General features: G+C 44.2%; 1 protein-coding gene across 2 annotated transcripts; it reads left to right on the top strand.

Annotated features, from left to right (window-relative positions):
- Positions 1–482: 482 nt before the first annotated feature.
- slc45a4b (solute carrier family 45 member 4b) lies at positions 483–23345 on the top strand. 2 transcript variants are annotated; one of them, XM_063199779.1, is made up of 10 exons: positions 483–833; positions 1519–1867; positions 2346–3061; positions 5415–5603; positions 6236–6415; positions 9875–10168; positions 13352–14262; positions 15107–15206; positions 16771–16982; positions 21326–23345. In XM_063199779.1, exons 3-10 carry the CDS (start codon positions 2746–2748, stop codon positions 21701–21703), a joined length of 2580 nt encoding a protein of 859 aa, XP_063055849.1. In that variant the 5' UTR covers positions 483–833; positions 1519–1867; positions 2346–2745; the 3' UTR covers positions 21704–23345. The 2 variants fall into 2 exon arrangements, with proteins under 2 accessions (XP_063055849.1, XP_063055850.1); XM_063199780.1 differs by having other exon boundaries at positions 483–945.
- Positions 23346–23629: the final 284 nt, after the last annotated feature.

Genomic DNA, 23629 nt, shown 5'->3' with positions numbered 1-23629 from the left:
AACATTAGTGAATGGGCGGCATGAATTCTGGAAATAAACAACTAAAAATCTCACACACTGTCCCTTTAAAAAAATGTATAGGCTACCGAAGAGTTGGAAACTAGAAGATAATGATGTGAATCCTTGATTAACTTCATAAAGACAGGGCCCACTGTCCATATCAGATGGCAAGAGTCAGGTAAGGCCTACTGTGGCCTATGACCAGCTGTGTGTGTGTGCGTGTGTGTGTGTGCGCGCGCGCGTAAGCATGTTCAGTGAAAAAAAAAAACTATTCCACACCACCACCACATTTTAGGCCTATTATAATAAGTGCGTATACAATTACAGGCAAAATGCAAGCTTCACCATTCCCCCCTAATGCCTTGCGTTTAGGCCTACGGCATTACTGCAAAATCTAGTTATTAATCACACGGTGTTATTAATTGCCTTCTTATCTAGTTACTCCAAAGGCTGTTGGGGAAGTAAACTATTGTGAAATAGCTCAGTTTAGGGGGTAAATGCTAGCACGTTGGCCACCTTTTAGCATAACGTGTTTTTCCACGTTCTTTTTTATTGGTCGGTGAGTGAGCGTCCCTGAAAACTCGTGGATGCTTCTACGCTCAGCTGGCTTTTGTACAATGTGCCCGATGCGCTGAGGCGCACCTCCACCTCGCCATGATTGAAGTTTGATAGGCAATCAATCAGGTAGACATGGCATCATCACCTGTAGTCTGGTAGAACCTACTAATTTACTAGAAAGGTGGATAACATTTACCAGACGCCAAAATGTGCTACAGAGGACGGCGTTGTGCAATTATTCGACGATGTCATTCGTGACGATGGTTTTCTAGCAGGTAAGCTAGTAAACATTAGCAGGCTAGGTGCTTCGATAAAATCTGTGAGACTCTTCTGAGGAACCTGTGGTACTTCTACGATGACGCTACATAGCTGAAGGAGCTGTTAGTTGTGAGTGAAATGTTGGTTGTTTGACTCTCTCTGGTTAAAAACGGAGCATTAATAACTAACCCATGGATAACCAGAACACAAATGATGGGTTACTCTCGCGACGCTAACTAGCTGGGTGTAACGGGAACCAATCGTAGTAACGCTATCCAGTTTAGTTGCGTTTCGCCCAAGCTACAGTTGCCAAGTGCTGTAGCCAACTATGCTAACAACTTGCTAGCAACATTGAAGCGGTGGATAGATATTGCTACGTGTGAAGAAGTTGCATCTTGAACCGTTTACATAGTTATTGATATTTTGGCTGTGGTTTAGGGTCTTTCAGTGACAGATGAATCGTAACAACGTCATTGTTATGCACCAACTTGGCACACCTTTTAGTTGGGATGGGATCCATTGAGTGAAGGTTGAACAAGTGCCGTCACGTCAGCCTCCTAAGTTAGTTAATGTATATAAATACTCTATTAAATGTTACTACTTTGTCTGCGTGTCCGCCAGAGTGCTACAGTGGTAGGCTAATACTTCCAAGTATGTTTTCAACCACCTGTGAAATGTATCCACCTTTGTTCCAATTGTCAGATATAGATGCACAGGGCTGGTTGATCACCTGATTTTCACCTGGCTGAAATAACATGTTTGGACTAGCGCAGTCTCGTGTGCTGGAAAATTCCTGACTTGATTCCTCAAGGGTGGAGTCCTGCTTCTGCGTCTGCAGCAACGAACGTACGCGCCCAGGGGGATTGGCAAGTGCCGGCAATAGTGGGTCTTCTTGTGACAATCACTTGCATGACCGACCGACCGACCGACCAACCTGTGGACACAATTTGCTTGTCAGTGTTACCAACCACTTCTGTTTTCCACGGGATCTCTAGTTCCCTTGACGGCAAGGCTGTACTTAGAGAGAAGAATTTCTTGTAATATCCACCCGGTAAGTTTTTTCCCCCAGTGCTTGCAAACAGTTGAAATGTTCTTGACCCTAAAATTTACCCTTTCCCCTTTGAATAGCATCTACCCTTAAAACGCTTGGTTTTGTTGTTCTGGGTCTTGGTATGTGGTGTTATTGCAAGAAGGGATATTGCATCATGTATCAGTGTTGCTGAAACCAAATTCCACACGTTGCTGAAAGCAAATTCATGCACCACTGCTGAAACTAAATTAATGTAACTTTCTGACATCTCAGTTAGACGAGGTATTGCTCAGACTTCTGAAGGATTAGAATTGCTCTTGTTTAGTTTTGTTTAAAATTAAGTAAATCATTAGTAAACTGTACCTTTTGCTTCCTATCTGTTGCAAAACCTATAGTTCACGAAAACCTATAGTTGTTCTTCCTTTTTTGGTTGGACCATCTTGAAGGAAGTGTCTGGTATGGTGTTGTTTATGCATGTCATGTTTCTGTCTTGTCACAGGCTAAACAGAAATGCTTCATGCAGCACAAGGTGGAGAATCACCATTGCAGGGTCTTGACATCCCACAACCTGACGTCCTTTTCCACAAACGGTTGTGTGTACCACTGGCCATGCCGCCCACATTTTGTCTACCTCGACTTTCAAAACCAATATGGATTTCTGGCCAAAGGGTTAAGATTAGTCTGTCAAACCAAATGTTGTAATCCTTTTGCTTACCCGTGAGACACATTAAGTTAGTGTGTCTAATGCGGAAATGTGTGCGGGAGAGACATCATCTTTATCATCTTGGACGTTCTGAAGAGAGAGAGAGGGGCTTGCAAGAGAGGGAGGTCCAACAAGGAGGAAATAAGAGCAAAGGGGGTGACGTAAAGCAAGTGGCCTGTCGATCAGCCCCGGTCACATGCAGAACGCCGCCATGGCCCCTAAGACTGGCAGCGGTACAGAGGCCGCATGTGGTGCAGATGAAGCAGCGGCGGAGCTGCCGGATAAACGTCCTGGCCCAGGCGGTGGCAATGACGGCTTCCTCCTCCTTAAAGGGGAGAAGGAGAAGAAAGATGCCGAGAGCCAAGACGGGTCGACCAGTGACGCCGCTGATGCCACTCCTGGCCGCCGCACCCCGATGTCCAAGTGGGTGATGAACGGCGCGATCATGTTCGGCAGGGAATTCTGCTACGCCATGGAGACGGCCCTGGTGACTCCTGTGCTGCTGCAGATAGGTGAGTTGGAGGAGGAGGTGGAGATCTCCGCTTCAGACAGTTTTAAAAATAGAAAATCTTTTTTTGGAACAAAGAAGGAAGACAGAAATGTAGTGCCTGCCTAGAATCTTGGGATGCACCCATACCAATTCTGGTATCTTCATCAGCCCCGATATCATGATACTTGTACTCGTCAAACACTTGCAGATACCAGGCACAAATACTGCTATTACACAAAATAACGCAATATCTAGTGACGTTCGATTGACTTGAAAGCAGTATGGAGAAAAAAACACACTGCCTCATACATTTACTAACATTTAAGTCAAGAGCCTTGGTGTGATTATGGATAGTGATCAGTTTCAGTGCTCTCATCAAAAGCATGGACTGAAACAGCTTTCTGGCATCTTAGGAAAATCCCTGCAATTACAGAGAGCCAGAGTGGAGATCTCTGCTCCAGTAAGTAAAACATCTCTCCATTTTTCTCCCCGGGCAGTCATGGGTAAGCGGTTAGGGCGTCAGACTTGTAGTCCAAAGGTTGCCGATTCGACTCCCGACCCACCAGGTTGGTGGGGGGAGTAATTAACCAGTGCACTCCCCCATCCTCCTCCATGACTGAGGTACCCTGAGCATGGTACCGTCCCGCCGCACTGCTCAATTCAGGCGCCATTGTGGGCTGCCCCCTTGCACGGGTGAGGCCTAAATGCAATTTTGTTGTGTGCAGCGTTCACTTGTGTGCTGTGTCACAATGACAATGGGAGTTGGAGTTTCCTAGTTGGGCTTTCACTTCACTTTTATGCCACCGATTTTAGTGGTAAGAAACTGGATGCCCGCTTGAGCTTGATACACGTAAACATTTGGTTACTCTGGTCAAGTCAAAGACTGAGATGTCTACTAGAAAGTTGTGAGACCACGTATGAAGGTTCTGTGAATATGCCTTTGACAGACGCTTCGTTCCTTATCCATGTAACTGCATCACAGCATCTGGTTGATGTAACGGGAAATGTCTTTCAGATGAGGAAATGTCAAAATGTCCTTCAAGCTCAAAGAAGACATACAGTTTCTTACACCTAAACTCTTTGGATAACATTACCTCATTCAATCACAATCTTCAGAGATCTTCCCATGTATGCATGCTCTTCTGCTTGTGCCAACAATTGGTTTCCCTAAATTAGCTGATACATCTGATTGGGTACTAAATAACATAATCAAGCCTGGTTTCATAAAAAGCCAGGATGTTCACCTGGTAAGTTTGGCCAGCCCTGTTGTCTTTTCTGTTGCCAAAAAGGAACAATAGGGGCGGGGGGTTACGTTGGAATGATTGGAATGTGGGAGTCTGCACATTTCTCTGATGTTGTTATTCTGTAGTGTGAAATTTTGCAAGGTCATGGCCATAATAAATGAACACATCTTAACCTAGGATTTTGGATGGTTTAAATATTGTAGTAGCCTAACTTACCTATTCATCTGTAGCATGTTAAAGAAGCATATGAGAAGTCTCTGTGAATGCAGTAGAATAGGCCTACCGTAGATAGGTATGATGAATGTCTACTAACTAGACATCTGATTTCAAGAGTTCATGAAGTCTACACATATGCAGATTTACCTCAAAGTTGATTTTTAACCGGATGGCTCAAAGTTTGTCAGTATGAAGCCCTTAGGCTGTATACATGTTAGTATTGGTGTGCGTTAGACACAGCCTTCCTGCTGGTCACGCTGTCAAGTATTGGTGTCTGTTCACATTCAGAGGAGCACACAACTACCCAAGGCGGTGTTTCCCACAGAACATGTTGTTAGTACATATGTGTACAGGTTAGTTGGGTGTTGGCTGATATCATGGTTGGCTGGTGTGCAGTATATTAAAAAAATGTATAAAAATTGATGTGAACCTACCCGTATACGCCTTGGGGACAAACACAGCTTAGGCCTGTACAAGTTTTTGAAAACAACTCTAGACATTTTATTGCCAATACAAAATCCTGTCAGGTGACTTAGTAAAGGTGGGACTGGTGTTTTTTTTATTTTTTTATTTTTTTTATTATTATTATTGGTAACCTGTAGGTTTACAAAAGTACAGAATAAATGTGAATTTAAGAGGTACAATTCAAGAAAGATGCAGGTCAATCAATGAGATTCAGCATTACTGTTGCCTGTCACATTACATGGTTCCCCCAGGAAGCGTACAAGAAAGAGAAGGCTAAATAAACTTTCTTAAAGGTGTTAAGGGATGATCTAATCTAATATATTAGCAGTGTTACCACTTTCTGTAGGTTAACATACCCAGGTTTATCACTTAACCTTGTACTTGGAATACCCCCATAGCTGGTAAGTTCATCACGGCCGTATTGACCCTGTCTTTGTCTACTGTCTGCAGGTCTGCCGGAGCAGTACTACAGCCTGACATGGTTCCTGAGTCCTGTACTGGGTCTCATCTTCACCCCTCTGATTGGCTCGGCCAGCGACCGCTGCACCCTGAAGTGGGGCCGACGGCGGCCCTTCATCCTGGCCCTGGCGGTCGGCGTGCTGCTGGGTGTCGCCCTCTTCCTCAACGGCTCAGTCATCGGTAATAAAAAGGATTTTGCCATCACAAAAAATAGGGGTTTTTTGCCTTTATTTTTGACAGGACAGTGGTGGAGAGACAGGAAATGAGTGGGGAGAGAAAGACGGGAAAGGATTGGCAAATGACCTGACCCCTGGGCCGGAATTAAATCTGGGTAAAGGCGTAGTAACCCAGTGCCCTACCGTTAAGCCACAGCAAGGCCGGTTTTGCCATCACTTCTGCTGTTATTGTAAATTCGCATGATTGGGAATGTTTACCGTTATTATTTATTTTCAGTTACACTCTTTTTGTGGCACCTGCACTGGTGTGATGCATTCTCTCCCTCTTTGAAACCCCCTGTTTACTAGCCTGAGGGCTGTTTCACACCCAGGTTCGGGGTGTGGGGACCCACATGTAACAGTATGTCAACATGGCTTTCTCTTTTTTTTACTGTGTGTGTGTGTCAATCCTGGCTGTGGGGGACAGGGTTGACAGGCAGCCCATTGCAATGACCGAGTCGTGCTGCATTACTAAAGGGGCTGTATAATATCATAGTATGTCATAGTAGTGTAGTTTTCAATGACTATTTCAGTGTTCCACTCTTAAAACGGCGTGCATTATGGGACTATGTCTTTTTTCTTTTGTGTGTGTGTCAGGCCTGGCCGCGGGAGACAGGGTTGGCAAGCAGCCCATTGGCATTGTCCTGACTGTGCTGGGCGTGGTGGTGCTAGACTTCGCTGCGGACGCCTCGGAGGGCCCCATCCGGGCTTACCTGCTGGACGTGGCCGACACGGAGGAGCAGGACATGGCCCTCAACATTCATGCTTTTTCAGCAGGTACTGTTCGCACCTTGCCAGGCTGTCAACTCACCACCTTGTGCCTCTGCTCAATTTCAATTTATTCCAACAACTAGGCCAGCTGGGGCAAACTGCTGGACTCAGCCAGGAAATAAGAGGTGAACCAAGCAGCCGTTCAGTAGAGCAGTGGAGCCATGAGATTAGGCTTATTCGACTGCGCAAAGTCGACTGGCGACTGCACACTACGTCACAGAGAACTCGCCGCCACAATGTGGGTGGTGTTAAGCACAGCGCATTTAAGGTCGACCTCAAATATGCTGCTGATCTTGCACCAGCTTGACCCACGTAGCACATTACATGTGAGGTGTGGGGGGATAGGTGGGGAGGAGTTGAAGTGGGGTGCATTGCAAACTTTTTAGGGGTGTGGAACAACACATCAAACTGGCCAACCAGTTCAAGGGTGCATCACCACGGAGGTGGTATGCAGACCCTTGGAACGAGCACCAACCGGGATAAGCAACTGCAGGCGTTGCAAGGTTCGTCAATCGCAATCGCTTATATCCTGCGAGAGTTTCACACCATGTTGCACGTCGTGTTTTCGTCACAGCATGACTGAATTTGGTAAAGTCGGACAAGATTTCTTTGCTGACTGTCTGCACGCACATGTAGATGGTGCGCAAATTAATTTTAACATGTTAACAGTTAATTCTGCTTTAAAACAATTTCGGTCATTCCACCCATGTTTGTTGCCATGTGATGACACAAGACACGTGTGCGTCCTCTGTCCAATTAAAGTGCTTCTGATCTCCAGACATTGATCGGAATTAAGTTACAGTGCTTCATGTAAACCCGAAGGAGAATCATTTCTACCCTGCACTACTTAATTCCGACCTCTTTATGTGGGATTAAAAACATAATGTAAACACAGCGAATGTGTTGGGGAAACGCAGAATACTACTGCTGCCAATACTTTTTTGCCAATTCATCCTGCCAGTAAGAAGCTGAACCTGCCACGAGGTACCACACCAAGTGCACACTGTGCAAAGTAAGCCCAGTTTCCTGAGATTTCTTTTTTTTTTTCCCTCAGTGCAGTGAGAGACCAAGGTCAACGGTTAAACTGCTGATGGAAAGTGCAAGTGCTGAGCAAAACTTTAACTTCTGCTTTATTCTGTCTGTCTGACCATTTCACGTGATGGGTAATCCATGTGTCCTCAGCATATATGAAGTTAATCTGTATGAAGGACCTCTGTATCTTTTTAAAACATTTTTTTTCATTTGTTCATTCAAAATGGAGAAATGTCCCCCTTAACCTAAATGGCCTTGTGCATTGATGAGCCGAATAAATCATGAATATAATAAGCAGTCTCATCATGTCTTTATGAGATGATGCTTTAACAGGTCTCAACACTTCATTTCACTTTATACAATAGTTAGATCCGGTCGAATTATTTCATGACTCTTCACATCTAATAATCACTCCGCGACCAAAGATACAAAGTAACCGTAACCAACGTGGTGCGCGTTGCGCAGCAACCAAAGACAATAACTGGAACTATTTTTCCGGAGGGGAGGAACAAGCAAATAAACAATCAAATAAAGTGGTAATTAAAATAATTTAACATTTCTTTCAATGAACTAATTGTGTTAACAAAGGAACTATTGTATAAAAGCAATATAACACTTGTGGTCGTGAGGTTGTTCTGGGACACCCTCACGGGTGTAATTACCTACGGCACTCAGCCTGCGGCTTCGTGCCTGCGGCGAATCACACCCGTGAGGGTGTCCCAGAACAACCTCACTCCCACTCGTGTCATATTGCTTAAGTATCTGCATGTCTGCATGTAACAACATGTAATAACACTAAGGTACAATGCAAGTACATGATCATGTTACATGCTTTTCTATATGTTGTATATCTGTAGTTAGTCTCGTCACGTCTCTGTTTTTTCTTCCTGTATGTTTGCCATTGTTGATGGACCATGCCCATGCAGGGCTGAAGGGAGAGGTGGCTTATATGCTCGTAGGCCTGACCTTTGTTAAACTGTACACATAGTTTGTGTTACAGGGATCCTAAAAGAGTAGCCCAGTTCTTTTAGCAAACGGGCCATGGTGTAATAATACTTGACATGCTGTGTCATACTATGTGAAAAAAAAGAAAAGAGATTGTATCACTCCAGTACTTGGGCCATTACACTGGCTTAGGCCCTTAATATATTGTGGATGTGCTAGAGCAACATCATCCTAATAGATGTCTTTGGTCTTCAGAGTCTCCGCTACCGGTTGTGCCAATTGTCAAATCTAGACAGGGTGAAATGACATTTAGTCATTATGCAGCCAAATGCTGGCACCAGCTAAGAACTGCCCCAACAGTATCATGTTTTAAAAGGGCAGCCATGGGTGAGCGGTTAGGGCGTCAGACTTGCATCCCAGAGGTTGCCGGTTCGACTCCCGATCCGCCAGGTTGGTGGGGGGAGTAATCAACCAGTGCTCTCCCCCATCCTCCTCCATGACTGAGGTACCCTGAGCATGGTACCGTTCCACCGAACTGCTCCCCATGGGGCGCCACTGAGGGCTGCCCCCTTGCACGGGTGAGGCATAAATGCAATTCCGTTGTGTGCAGTGTTCACTTGTGTGCTGTGGAGTGCTGTGTCACTATGACAATGGGAGTTGGAGTTTCCCAATGGGCTTTCTTTCACTAAAATGAAATGAAAAGCAGTTTTACTTTCATCTGCCTTTGGTGATAGTTATCTGTATTTATTATATGGTTGTGACGTCATCGGTCGAATGCTCCATTCATTTCAACGGGGCTCCCCAACGTTCGCACGTCTGTTATTTTTCGATAACGGACGGGTTGGTCTATAACAGACCGCTGTCAATGGCAACATGACTTCTCACTGCTAAAGCAACTTTTTAACAAGACTCTAATCAGCTGCTGTGATAGACAACACCTGTTGTCCTGGCTACCTAGCTGTTAGCGGTGTTCCACAACGGCACTGATTTGTTTTGCGCAGCAACACTCTTTTGACATTAAAAACTATAATAGCCTAGACTTCACATTAAATAGGCCTAAAGAAATGTCCCCGCCATGTGTGAATCATTTAAGTATATCCATATAATAAGCGGGTTAACTTTCGGCGAGTCGGTCGCTTTGTGGAATAGCAGCACTTCAGAGAGAACAAGACCCCTCCGCTCCGCGTCGGGGTCTAAAGATTCTCTCTGTCGTGCTACTATTCCACGGTAGCGACCTTCTCGCCGAACGTTAACCCTTACATAATACTTTGTACAAGATATTTTTTCTACTCTTTCTTTAAATGACAATTATGCTAATGTGCTATATAAATACTATTGCCATTGCTTTAAGTCAAGTCAAGTGTGCTTAATTGTCAAAAAGCTCTAACAGTTAGCTCAGAAGTTTTGAAATTGTGTTTGACCAGTCTCCAATGTGCAGTTCAACTAAACATACATATAAGCCATTGACAAAACGTCTCCTCTCTGCAGGGCTGGGTGGAGCGGTGGGCTACATGCTGGGCGGCCTGAACTGGACCAACACGGCACTGGGCCGAGCTTTCGGGGCCCAGGAGCAGGTGCTTTTCTTCTTTGCCGCCATCATCTTCACCGTGTCCGTCACGCTGCACCTGTTCAGCATCCAGGAGCAGCCGTACAGCCGGCAGCAGCAGCAGCAGCAGCAGCGCTTCAGCCTGGACAGCGAGGAGAACGCCGACGAGCTGTCGGTGGGACGTGTCAGTCTGCCCAAGCTGGACCTGATCGGGGAGGAGGATGAGTCGGTGCAAGGTAACTTGAATAACTCATTGTCATACCTGCAAACTTGTCACCTTTCGACGAAATTCGCCGTTTTGATTCCAAAATAGGTGACTTATGTGAATCGTGCAGATCCGAAGAGTTTTTTTTTGGGGGGGGGGGGGTAGCCAGTAGCGCCCGACTGAAGTTCTGAAGGGTAAACGGCTGCCTGTCTGATATACGTAAAGACGGCGAGATTTCCTACATTACCCATAAACACTAGTCATGATGTAACCCACACCCATTGGCTGCCGTTTAATCACAAGGACGCGGCTTCACTGGCTGCATGTTTGAAGGCTTGAAGCCCGCGCGGAACCGGTGTTGATAAATAAAATGTCAATAAGAGGACGAGCACGGATTACTTCGGTTTTGTAGGTTTTCAACGGGTGATAAAGAATGTGGCAGTGGGTTATGTGTCGGTGAATGCAAGTAGGGCCTAATAATAACAGTAGTGACGCTGAAATGAAGTGGTGGTGGTGGAGCGAAAACGGCTTGGGCTGGACAGAGCAGGACAGCGCTGGGAGAATAATGTCAGCGTAGCTGTCAGATTCCTCGTCTGACATTTGCCAAATCCTCGCAAATGCATACGATGGAGTTGCCGTTTCCTAATAACGCCCACGCGATCGCAAATACCCTGCATGGATTTGACATGGATGTGCGAGTAAGTGAAAAACAATAACAAACAAAACAAAAAACTACCGACGTTATGAAAGTAAGTTCTCCGTGATGTTATTGTTTGTTTATTTTCGACATATAGTGTAGGCTAGTAGCCTACTTGTCATTCCTAGCGCATGGTAGTATATTTAATCCTGGAGGAGTTTAAAGTCCTAAAGCAACAGCATAATGCGCATAATAAGATAAGACATCATACACGTTATTGCACACGTGTCTGTGTCTGTGAGTGTGTTCTCTCCTGTCCTCCTCTCCCTTCATCTCTTCTCTCCTCCCTCTCTTCTGTGCATTGTCCATGGTATTTGGGTCATTTCACGTGAAATCAGACGCTTTGGGACCCGACCGATCCGGATTTCAATCATACTTGGTGTGCCTTTTTAGTAGCAAGGTAGCACCCCAGAACTGCATTGGTTTGAATCTGACACTAATATTAAGGGAGAAACAGACTAGGAAAGGTTCACATGTGAGGGTAGGACACTATACATTCAGCCTTGAATATATCAGTCAGTGTTAGTCACAAAAAGATGCCTGTGGTATTGTTTGAAAGCTCTTTTCTGGCTCTACATATTACACAATCAGCTTGGAATACAACAACTCTCAGAATATGAATTATGATCAATTGAAAAATTAAAAATTGAATATCTAAAAAAACTATATTTTAAAATGGCCAGTTCCTTGTCCAAACGTAGCCGGCAATGTCATTAGCAACACCTCAAATGCTGGTGTTCGGTTCTTTATTCATTTCAGAGAGAATTTGACTCACAATTTGGCATCATACAGACCACTTACTAATAATATGGTAATACCATAGTAGCATCACATGACAAAACAAAAACAAAACAAAAATGGTCAGTTTCCATGGTCCCAGGTTTCAGAATTAAGGCAGATGTCCATTTATACACACCAAATGATGATATGTGAATGTTTGAACATTCCTTCTCTGTGTACCTGTGTCATCTTCCCTTTACCGTACTTTAAAGAGATAATCAATGGCTACACTCTCATTTTGTACTCTACCAGTGCATTTGAAGCAGCAGCTGTGTCTTTTGTAGATAATGTATAAGTACGTCCCGTTGCAGTTAGGTTCCACAGAAGCACATCCTGATGATCCATGACAAGTCTATCTGGTCTGAAGGGAAAAGTGAAGGATGGAGATGGTCCATGAGGATGCAGGAAGTTCAGTTTCACCTCTCCAGTGCTCAGCATACATTCCTTAACACATGCTAGCCACCAGTTGCCATCATATACAGCTACAACATACCCTTTGATGCTTGAAAATGTAACACATTCCTTTACTGAGCTCACTCTTTCAACTCCTTCTCTGTGTATGTGTATGTATGTGGCATGTGTGATGTGATTCACTGTTTTCAGAGGAAATGGAATAAAAACTAATAGAATTGAATACAATGAAATAGAATAAAAACTACATTGCAAATAATGAAAATAATGGGGGGGGGGGGTAATGAAATGGAATAAATAGAACTGGGGTGGAAATGTTTAAAATGGATGATGTGAAATGTTGAGAAGTAGACACTAGACAGGAGGTTGTGTGCTCATGTCAGTGGAGCTGGAAATAGGGATAGAGCACAGAGACGGGCTAATTTGGCAGCACTGAGGGAAAGGAGGGTGGCGGAGGAGGAGAGCATGGGCAGAAAGGGGCACATTTAAAAATTGCAAAGAAAATAAAATATTAATAATAATTAAATTTAGTAAATAAAATATTGTCCTTTTTTTGATGCGGGGGGGTGGCGGGGGTGGTGCGTCGGGGCTCGCGATAGTTTGTCACCTTTTTCAATCCTCCTGAGTTTGCAGGTATGCATTGTATGCACTTGGTCTCTGAATAACTGTACTTGACCATTGTACTGTATATGAGGGGGTCTCTCCTATGTCATCTTGTCTTTTGTCCTGGGGGTGGGGGGTGTTGTGTTTGTCTATTCTGCCCTACAAAGGTAAAGTGCAGTAACTAAAATGGTCTAACTAGAAAATGGTCTTCATTACACCTGCTTTTTCCTTTTGCAACTGTATCAGACGTGCTGCTGTAAATGGCACAGAACAATCTTCCGAAAGGACAATAAATATTCTACCCATCCATCTATTGGGGGTGTAAATAATAATCGATCTGTATTGATGCATTGATCCAACTGCCAATGATTGAATCGAATCTTATCATATCGCGGGGCATTCTTCAAGGTGCACTGTGTAATATTTTTAGTAGTTCATTTCCAGAATTCATGCTGCCCATTCACAAATGTTACCTTTTTAACAAATATTTACCACCACCATCACATTTTAAGTATTTAGTATGACTAGGAAAATTGCACTTTTCATAAAGCAGCACAAATTCAATGAGAAGTATAGTTGCAATAAGTTCTGGCCACAATCTTACATAGTGCACCTTTAGTATTGAAAATAATTGAATCAATGGCTTGAGAAATCTATATCGAATGGTTTCGTCATGGAGGCTGTGATTTACACCCCTACCATCTATCTATGTGTCTATGTAAGGTGGTGACGAGCTTCCCGAGCGCTCGGGCCAGGACGTGCAGATGGACTTCCTGAGCGTGGACATGGTGCGCAGCAAGAGCGACTCGGTGCTGGCCATGCCGGACGCCACCATCCAGCTGGACCCAGACCTGGATCTGGACCGGACGCTGGGTCTGATCCCTGACGTGGACTCGCCGTTTCTGTCGATCGAGGGCGACTCGGTCTTCCAGGACGCCTTCCAGCCGGCCCCGTCGTCAACGCAGACCGTCGGCAGCAGTCAGCGTTCGCTGGCCAGGGGCTCCGTCACCCGGGAGGAGCGGCACTCCACCGGGTCCATCAGGACTAGGAACGGAGCCCTGGTGGTGGCAGCCGGCTCGAGCCCCGGGGCCAGCGATCCTCCTCCGGTCGGCACTGGCAACCAGCAGCAGCAGCAGCTGGGCGGCAGGGTGGGCCAACGCCTCGCTGCCCCTGCCGCTCTCGCTCCCTACACACGCCACAGACACTTCTCCTTCTACCGGCAGCCCTCGTTCACCTTCTCCTACTACGGCCGGGTGGGCTTCCACCGGCGACAGCGCGCCCGCGCGGGGGCGATGTCTCCGGCCACGCGCGTCATCACCTCCACCCAGAGCATGAGCGACCTCTACGAGATAGGCCGCCGTCGGCCGAAGCGGCGTCATCACCGGTCGCCGCGGAGACCGCGGCCTCGCGGCACCTCGGAGTCGAGCAGCTCGAGCGAGGAGGAGAGCGAGGACGGGGAGGGCGATCAGGACCTGGGCACCACCGTCAAGCTGCTGTGGCTCTCCATGCTGAAGATGCCCCGGCAGCTGGCACGCCTCTGCCTCTGCCACCTGCTCACCTGGTTCGCCATCATGGCCGAGGCCATCTTCTACTCTGACTTCATGGGCCAGGTCATCTACGAGGGAAAGCCCACGGTAAACTAACTCACAAATGTGTCTTATTGGGATGTCGACAATTAATCGGTTAATTGACTTAAGTAAATTCAGACGTTAATCTATTTTTAAAAAGTAATAGCATCTACCGGTAATCGCCAACTTTACTGACAGGAGACCCAGGTGAAATGGGCATGACCGTGCATGTGAAGAGTGCGAACATTTCAACATTGCATCATTAAAGGAACAGTCCACCTCATTTCAGAAAATTGCTCATACTGTATGTTAAGCCTTGGTGAAATATGAGAGTCCGTTGGATATTTTCTCTGTGTTTTCATTGCCTAGCAGTACAGCCATATTAAGCCTTGCAATGGAGGTCTATGGAACCAAACAAAATATCATCAAATTATAAACCTAATATAAAATTCACCAGAGTGCGAAATGGGTATGCTTATTTCATTCTGTCCAGTGATAACTTGTGGCTTGATGCTAATGATTCTATCCGCTTCCCATGATTATGCTAAGCTATCCTAATACTTCTAATATTAATAAATCTAAGTACTGATTACACAGAGACGAAAATTGTACGCACATATTTAATGCAGTTCTTAGAAAAAATGCAAATATGTGAAAATCAAAATAGGGTGGACTGTTCCTTTAAAATTTTCTAAGACTGTTCCTTTAAAATTTAAAAGTGTTTTAAATCTGACCAATTGTGCTGATTTTATATTTTATTTTTAAAATCTTTTGTATTTTTTGTTTGTTTGTTTCTGAAAGGTGCAGATATGAGGTTCCTGTCAGACAGGGACGATATGTTTGTGAGTGTGCATTATGAGTTGTGCATTATGAGTTATGATGTCCGTGTGTCGTCTTCTTGTTTTTCTAGGCTCCGGCCAACTCCACAGAGTTTCAGAACTACCACAAAGGGGTTCAGATGGGCTGCTGGGGGCTGGTGATCTACGCTGCCACAGCAGCTGTCTGCTCCGGTGAGTCACTAGGCTATAGTCTACTACTACTGTTTGTAGTTTGGACATTGAGGCAGAATCCCATTTCTGATTTCTACTTTGTCTACGCCTACGCCTTCCCCTTGCCCCTTGTCCCTTCAAACGGAGCAGTAATGCGTAGGGCTTGAAACGCAACCCATATTGAGACACCCCTCCAACAATCATGGAATGATACCCATAGCATTCAAAAACCAGACTCTCTATGGTTAAACCAGGGATATTGCTTGTAATTACCACGCAACAATTAAAAAAAGGACAACGTGTTGTGCGACCCGCGCAAAACCTTCATGACTTCCATTGTGTTGACGTTAATATAGTTTTTTCACATGCGTTTCATGGATAAAATGACCATTACACACATTGGGACAATGTTAAACTTAATGCAATGGAATAATTATTACCACTGTGAAACCGTCAATTACGGCGAAAAATTTGTGTGCTGTGGATGCCACCAATTTTTAAAGGCATTCACGATGCATTCGGGGAAATCTGTCATAGCCCTCCGTTTGGAGTCTGCCCTCAGAAAATAGTAGAAAGCCGTTCCCCTTACTCCTACTCCTCTGTCTTAACGTGAATTGGGATACCACTACCCCTACACATGAATGCACAAAATGGAGGGGAAGGGGAAAGGCGTAGGCAAAGAAGGTGGATCTAACAAGAAGCGTCATTTTGTTTCTTTTCCGGTATCCACTTTATGTCGGGTGAACGGCCCTTTAGGAGACCTTCGCTTAGGAGACCTTCGGAGTCCTGAGGTTGAGAATCAATGAAGTCCCCTTAGCGCTGTAGATGGCGGGAGCGCACGTCTTGCGCAAACACCTCAAAAAGAGAAGAAGAAGTAGGGGACAACGCCCTCTTAGGAGACCCAACTTGAGCACACGCTTTTGCATTGAGTGGGCGTGTTTTGCGATATCTTGGTTTGATTCAGTATTTTTGGTGTAGGGCTAAGGGGTGAAATGGGGTTCATGCACTGTGTAATATACAGTAGTGTATAAGTATTCGTTATGACTGGGGAAATTGCACTTTTCATACATGAAAAGGTGAATCTCATCGAGATCTAGCCACCATGGTTTTTAGCTGCAAAACTTACTGTAATTTGGGCATACTAGAAAATACTAGTTTATTACTTAGTAAATATTAATGAAAAGAATTGGCAGTCTGAAATATTTTTTTCTGCTCTACTACTGCCACCACTGCTAGTAGCACTACTAGAGATTCCACTCAATCTACTCAACCACTGTCTGGCATTCAAGCTGCGTGCGGGTTGACTCCTACTCTGAAAGCTGAGGTCATTTAGCTGCTAAGGACGGTAGTAGCTAACCACCAATCTTATAGATAGAACGAACGAATTGCCAATTGATAATAACCAATTGATTTTTTTGCTTTATTTTCACGTGAAGGATCTACCATTTCGTGTTTTCCACCCGAAAATAGTACTAAAGCCTTAAAATGTCAGAATTTTCACTTGTCAAACCTGTCACTGTCAGTTTGCAGCGTGATCGCCACACAGATTAGTACATAATTGATTTGCGTTTTGTTTGTCTTACAGCTGTACTCCAAAAGTATCTGGACAACTTCGACCTCAGCATCAAGATCATTTACATGATGGGCACTTTAGGGTTCGCTGTGGGGACTGCCGTGATGGCTATCTTCCCCAACGTCTACGTTGCCATGGTGATGATCAGCACGATGGGCATCTTTTCCATGAGTATCTCCTACTGTCCCTATGCCCTGTTGGGCCAGTACCACGAAATAAAAGAGGTTAGTGATGCACACATTGACATGACATTGGGGTCATTCCACGCCAAATCAACAGCAGCCCGCGCACTTAGGTCTCAAAAAATTCTGAAAATATTACCAAGTGTACCCATGGTACTGAAGAGAAACACTGTAAATTTATTTGAATGTAAGATGTATACTTTCCGTGTTACAGTCAATTTTACTGGGGGAGGGGGGTGCCCATTTTGTTCACACTCTTTTTTTTGTCAAAGTTCACAAGCCTGTAGCTCAATAACTAAACCATGTAGGAAGCTCAAATTTGGCATGCTGGTACATAGATAGGAATAGTTTGTTGCAAAACTGTCAGTTTTGGTCTGTATGATCCTGCATCGTCATGGCATTCCCTCAAAGATGATACAAATTGTACTGGAGTTTTTGGCTGTGCTCTGTTTAGGCCTTCAGAAGACATACTTGTGCCCAACATAGCCTCTTGATTTTTTCCCTTGTAGAGACAAGTAGGAACACTCTCATAAAAATCTATAAATAGAAAGGAAACCCCATCAGTGTTTGACCAGAAGACCTCACAAGTCTGACAAATCATTTTGGGTGTCATTTTCAGAGCTCCAGAACCCCTTGTGGGATTGTCCACAGATTTTTATTTAATTTTTTTCTTCATTCTCCGTGAATTCTTCTTTTTAAAAATGCAAATGAGACTTGTCTTATGTGATGTTTTCTTTTGTAATTTCCAACCTGAACATTGTGAGTGTTTCTACTTGTATCTACAAGGGGAAAAACTCATGAGGCTATGTTGGGCACAAATATGTGTTCTGAAGGCCTAAACAGAGCACAGCCAAAAACTCCAGTTCAATTTGTATCATCTTTGAGGGAATGCTATGACGATGCAGGATCATACAGACCAAAACTGACAGTTTTGCAACAAACTATTCCTATCTATGTACCAGCATGCCAAATTTGAGCTTCCTACATGGTTTAGTTCTTGAGCTACGGGCTTGTGAACTTTGACAAAAAAAAAAGTGTGAACAAAATGGGCACCCCCCTCCCCCAGTGAAATTGGCTGTAACATGGAGAGTATACATCTTACATTCAAATAAAGTAACAGTGTTTCTCTTAAGTACCATGGGCACACTCAGTAATATTTTCAGAATTTTTTGAGACCTAAGTGCGCGGGCTCCTGTTGATTTGGCGTGGAATGACCCATTGGCATCATTGACATCATATTAGCTTAAACCGAGGCGCTTGCAGTTTTTTTTATACAGGCTCAGGGTATTGGTTACAGTCCCTGGAGCAGTGTGAGGTTAGGTGCCTTGCTCAAGGACACAGCAGCCTTGGAAGAGGGCAGCAGTTCGTTCAATTTGGGAAGACTCCCCAAGTTACTCTGGGTTACTCTTACTACTGCTGGCATGAGATTTGGACATGCAGTCCTCTAATGCTAAAATCAACTCCCTAACCATTAGGCCACGACTTCGTCCAATTATACTTTTGTCTGATGGGTGATTTCATGTCACACTTTGGGGCCCGACCCACACAGATATTAATACAGCGCCCCTTTTCAGTGGCAAGGTAGAACCCCAGAACTGCATTTGCACGATTCTAGTGCTAATAGTAAGGGAGAGACAAACAAATCATCACCCATCAAGGCTTGTCTCAAATTTGCGATGCATAAAAGGCCTCTGAGGGCCCTACTGTGGCGCTAACGGTAGGGCACTCGTCTTCTACACAGCTGAGGTCCTTTGCCAACCCTTCCCCATCTCTCTCTCCCCCCACTCACTTCCTGTTACTGTCTTCACTGTCCTGTCAACACCCCCCCCCCCCCAAAAAAAAGCCTCTGAGAAAACATTCAAACATTCTGTAGACATATGAAACAAAAGTTGAACTTTTTTGAAAGGACAGCCTCCTGTAACATCTGGAAATGAACTTGTGTGAAATTGAACACTGCATTTGATAAAGAATGTTATGTCAAAAGGGAAACATCGTAGTGGGAGTTTTATTGTTTGGGGCTGTTTTGCTGCCTCAGGATATGGACGACCAGCTATGATCGAAGTAAGCATGAATTCTGCTCTCTACAAACAAATTCTGAAGGATAATGTACAGCCATCGCTTTGTAACCATTCATTCATGCACAGACACCTTCTACTGCTGATCTGAAAACAATTATGCAAAGAAGAATTGGGAACAATTCCTCCACAGTGATCTGAAAGACTGCTTTCCAGTTCTTGTAAACAATTGACTAAAATTGTTGCTGCAGGGGGTGGTAGGCTACAACAAGTTATCAGGTTGAAGGGGCAATTACTTTTTCACAGGAGGTTATGTAGGTTCAGATAGCTTTTTCCCTTAATGAATGAAATCTGCAATTAAAGCATTAAGGGCGGAATTCTCCTGTCTCCACTTAAGTCGGTTTTACGCGTGCATATTTTACGCGGTCTTATCTTGCGCGTATTCTCCCCTCTGGAACGTCGCCACACCCCTCACGCTTAACTCAGAAAAACAGCGCGTAGCCCAACATAGGCGTGATATATGCTAAATGGGGGGATGAGTCTCCGCCAAGTTCATCAGTTGTGGCTACAAAGAAACTATGGAGCATGGATTTTCAGATCAACCATGTGAAAACCTCGGCAGTCCATTGAGATCCAACACTGAACTTTAACTTTGAATTTAAAACCACGTGCCAAAAGTCCTCTTGCAAAAGCGTTTCAAAATCTAACCTCCGCTCCTTTTCACAAGCACAAGGCAAGTATTGGAGGTGAGATAATGAGATGGAAACGCGATGTGTCCCTTTGGCGGGAACTCAGCTGAGCATTTTGGTGCGCAACAGGTTGATTGAAATAATAAACATGATTAAACGTTTTGTTAAAAATGGAGTTTGGCATGTTGCCTGGACAATTCCGGAAATCAAAAAGTGATTTAAAATGCTGATCATTCCCACAGTTAAACAAACACATAGTTGGCCTATTTGCTGACTTTTAAAAGTGTTTCTCCGCTTCTCTGTACAGCAACGTGACATTCAAATAATTGGAAATATGTGGATGTCAGCTGTCCGTTGGCATATTACACTTAGGCTACATGCATGCTGAAGAATGAACAAGGAAATCGATCGTCGTGAAAAAACGGAGACTTTATATTCTGTCGCAGACATGGGAATTAATTGGACATGGGCATGCAATGCCAAGCCAGGACTTAAACGCGCAGCTGATGGGGTGTAATAGAGACCAGAAGCGAAATGCCAAAGACATGCTCTGATTGTAGGCCTACCTTTTTCGTTTAGCTGTAATGACATTCAGGAAATATTTTCTGCCTTACAAAAACAGATAGGACAACCTGTAGCCTACCTCAGTATGTGGTGGTTTTGTATGTCGGGCATCAGTTCAGAAAGTTTAATAGGTTACATGCACATATGCACGAGTTCCAATAAATCACAAAAGTGGAGGAGTTGAAATAAAAACCCTTTACTTAACGTCGTGGCTACAACATAGTAAAAATGGTGAAGGTTGTTTTTGAATAGGCATACTTTGGGTGGCTGTGAGGACGACTGGAACAGCGGTCTTTAGTCTGACGTGCCTTGTCAATTTAGCCTACTTGTGCATGGTGCAACCTGCAACGAGGTGTTTTTGGTTTTGGTTACCGTCCTTGGAGACAGCATGATGATCCTCATACTGATTAATTAATTACCTGCTTTTGTTTTTAAGTTCACCTATATGAGAACATGCTCTGGGCAGCTGGTTATATTTTGTCACAATTAATGTAGGATGTTTATGTGGAACTGTGAATGAATTTCGATTTGGACTCACGCTGACGGTAAGGAACATCAACAAAGCATACCGTGTAACATGTTCAAAATGCGAGCCAAGCGAGCATCAAATGCAATATTACATTTTACCTCATAGTAGCGCTTGACCTTACTACAGCCCTTTGATGCGCGTAAAGGCAAACGCGCGTAAGTGCACGGGAGAATACGCTTAGGATTCATTTACATGCGAAACTCCCTGATTTTGGCCTGGCCCCACCCAAAGTGCGCAACTGGTAAAATTCCGCGTAAACCCCGCTTAATCACAGACTGAGTAACCGCGGAGGCGCTGTTGCGTTTTTTTTTTTACTGAAGCGGGTGGGAGAATTCCGCCCTATATCTCCATCTACCATTTCGATGTCCTTGATCTGAAATGCTTCAGAGTGACATTGATGCAATAAAAGCTAAAACATAAGTAAAGGGCAAATACTTTTGCACAGCGCTGTATGTAAGAGTGTGCCATACGTTTATGTTAAATATTTGTGAACAAATCTGTATAAAATGTATGCTAGTACTACTAGACTCCTTAATTTCCTTTGGGATTAATAAATGTTACTCTACTCTTCATTTCCCCTCTGTGCAGTACGTCCTCCACAGCCCTGCCAACTCCAGAAGGGGCTTTGGCATCGACTGTGCCATCCTCACTTGCCAGGTATACGTGGCCCAGATCTTGGTGGCGTCGGCTCTGGGCGCGGTGGTGGATGCCGTGGGCACGGTGAGGGTCATACCCATCATGGCCTCGGGAGGCTCGCTCCTGGGCTTCCTCACCGCCACCTTCCTCGTCATATACCCTGACCTGCCTGACGACGAGGAGAGTGAAGATGAGGAGGAGGAAGAAGAGGCCGCTTGTATTCGCAGAGACCCCAGCGTCACGGTCATGGAGTGCCACCTTGATGACAAACCCAGCGGCCTGGCACTTAGAAACAATAGCTGTAAGCTGAAGATGGAATCTTCCATTTGAAAATTTTCAACAAAGCCGTGAAAATCTCACGACTGCACTACCTGTCCTTCGACTTAATCCTTTTAGGGGTTCGGTTGTATTAAACACTTAAGCAAAAAAAGGGGGTTCTAATTATAATGTCTTGGAGGGATGTTTAACCAGAGATGGTGGAAAGGGAAAATGTTTGGTTTAACTGAAAGTTCAATGGGAGCAGTAGAATGTGCAAGTAAAATTCTAGAAGGACTTTTTTGCTTACTCCTCAAAGGGTTAAGAATGGACTACGGAGCGTAGACAATGCTGTGAGGTTTGGGAGGAGACCTCTTCTTTTTATGATTATTTTGATGTGACCAAGGTGTACATCTGACTCCTTTATAGCCAGAAGAATCTAGCCAAGCCCAGAATCTCATCCTAGTGTTCTGAGGGCTTCATACGTTCATCTACTAAGAGTGCCTTCCTCGCCATCAAGGACAAAGCAGCTCATGTTGAGCCTAGTTGCCAATACAATCAAGGTTACCAGTTGAAATAGAGGGTCATTTTTTTACCAAATGCCTTTTAAATGAAACTTTCTGTCTTGCACAAATAGTCGTGACCAAAACAAAAAAGCCTTTGTGTCTTCTGTTGTCCACTGTTCTGAATGTCTTATTGCATTATGTTTCTGTAGTATCTTTTTTTTTTACATTCCATTCAGAATTTCTATTTCGAGGAAATCACTGGAAATCAGAAAGTGCCAGCACATATTTGTGTGACCGCTCCGAAGTCTCTCGTGTTGAGTTGCCAACTTTCCCCACCTGATCTTGCCTTACACCAGAGAGCAACTGGCAGTGCCCGTACAAAATCCACACCAGCCTCGGGGAACACAAACACACTACTCTCTAATCTCCCAAATACTCTGGATCATGCCAAAAAAAAAAAAACCTGCAACTATAGGCGTAAGGGAATCAAGATTTCAAAAAAAAAATGTTGGGAGAATATAAGTGATAATCGCTTTTTAGTTTGTTATCAATACCATGTTTTGGTTGGTTTCAAAACCATGTTTGGATGATTTAGGCTCAACTGTTGTAAGGCTGCATGATTTCTGGAATGCATTCTGTTCCTGTTCAGGCCTGTAAATTTGCCTGTAAGAGTGCCAACTTCCATGCTTAAGAAAGAAATGACAGTGGACCTACCTACCCACCTACCGGGACATAATGTACACTACGGACCTATGAGCGTTGTAAGAACCTGTGTTCGTGATTATATTACACGCTGTGGTATAGGCCTAAATATAGGCCCGCTCAATGCATAGTTTAAACCACGATCCCTCCAAAAGCTATGCACCTGCTGTTTCTGCAATGATTGTGGTTTATCAGCAAAGGTAAGAACTATAGGACCAATTTCGACATTGACATGCTTGATTTGTCATTCATGATATTGTTTTGATCTACCAAAAGAGCTGATCTTTGTACCGTGTTCACTGTATTGACCGTGTGCTGCTGCAGAAACTCAAGAATTCTTATATTTAAAGGGAAAGAAATCATTTGTATTTAGAGATGTAATTTTTTGTAGTTATTGTATAAAACCAACGTGTGCTGTGTTGTAGTGCTGCTGTGAAAAAAAATATTTTGTTGGCACTGAGGAATGGAAAGTGCTGTGTTTTTGTTAATTAAATAAGTTTTGCAGTTCATTGTTGGTCCTTTTTCAATTAAGTTCACTGAGTGGCTCATGAGAAGTGAGTCATGTGAAGGCTCGCTAGGTGGCATTGCCTCCTAAGGAAATCACAAAACTGTTGCTGGAGTATTATGTATTGAGCCAATATCATATCCATAGATAGGCCTAGTGGGAATTAGAATTCACATGTACTGGTCAAGAGCAAATTTTAATGTTTTATTATTATTATTGCGATGATTTTTAGCAATTGTTAAAATGCATCCAGGAGTCTCGAATTACCTAGACATTCAGCATGACTTC

This window comes from Engraulis encrasicolus, chromosome 5, assembly GCF_034702125.1.
Source record: "Engraulis encrasicolus isolate BLACKSEA-1 chromosome 5, IST_EnEncr_1.0, whole genome shotgun sequence".
Classification (NCBI taxonomy): domain Eukaryota; kingdom Metazoa; phylum Chordata; class Actinopteri; order Clupeiformes; family Engraulidae; genus Engraulis; species Engraulis encrasicolus.
This window is presented reverse-complemented; position numbering and strand designations above follow the sequence as displayed.

What these genes read in the sequence shown, in the direction of transcription:
- slc45a4b (XM_063199779.1), top strand. Translation starts at nt 2,746, where the DNA reads ATGCAGAACGCCGCCATGGCCCCTAAGACTGGCAGCGGTACAGAGGCC. An exon ending in CATTCATGCTTTTTCAGCAG is followed by an intron (nt 6,416 to 9,874) that starts GTACTGTTCGCA and finishes TCCTCTCTGCAG; the next exon opens with GGCTGGGTGGAGCGGTGGGC. An exon ending in GGAGGATGAGTCGGTGCAAG is followed by an intron (nt 10,169 to 13,351) that starts GTAACTTGAATA and finishes TGTCTATGTAAG; the next exon opens with GTGGTGACGAGCTTCCCGAG.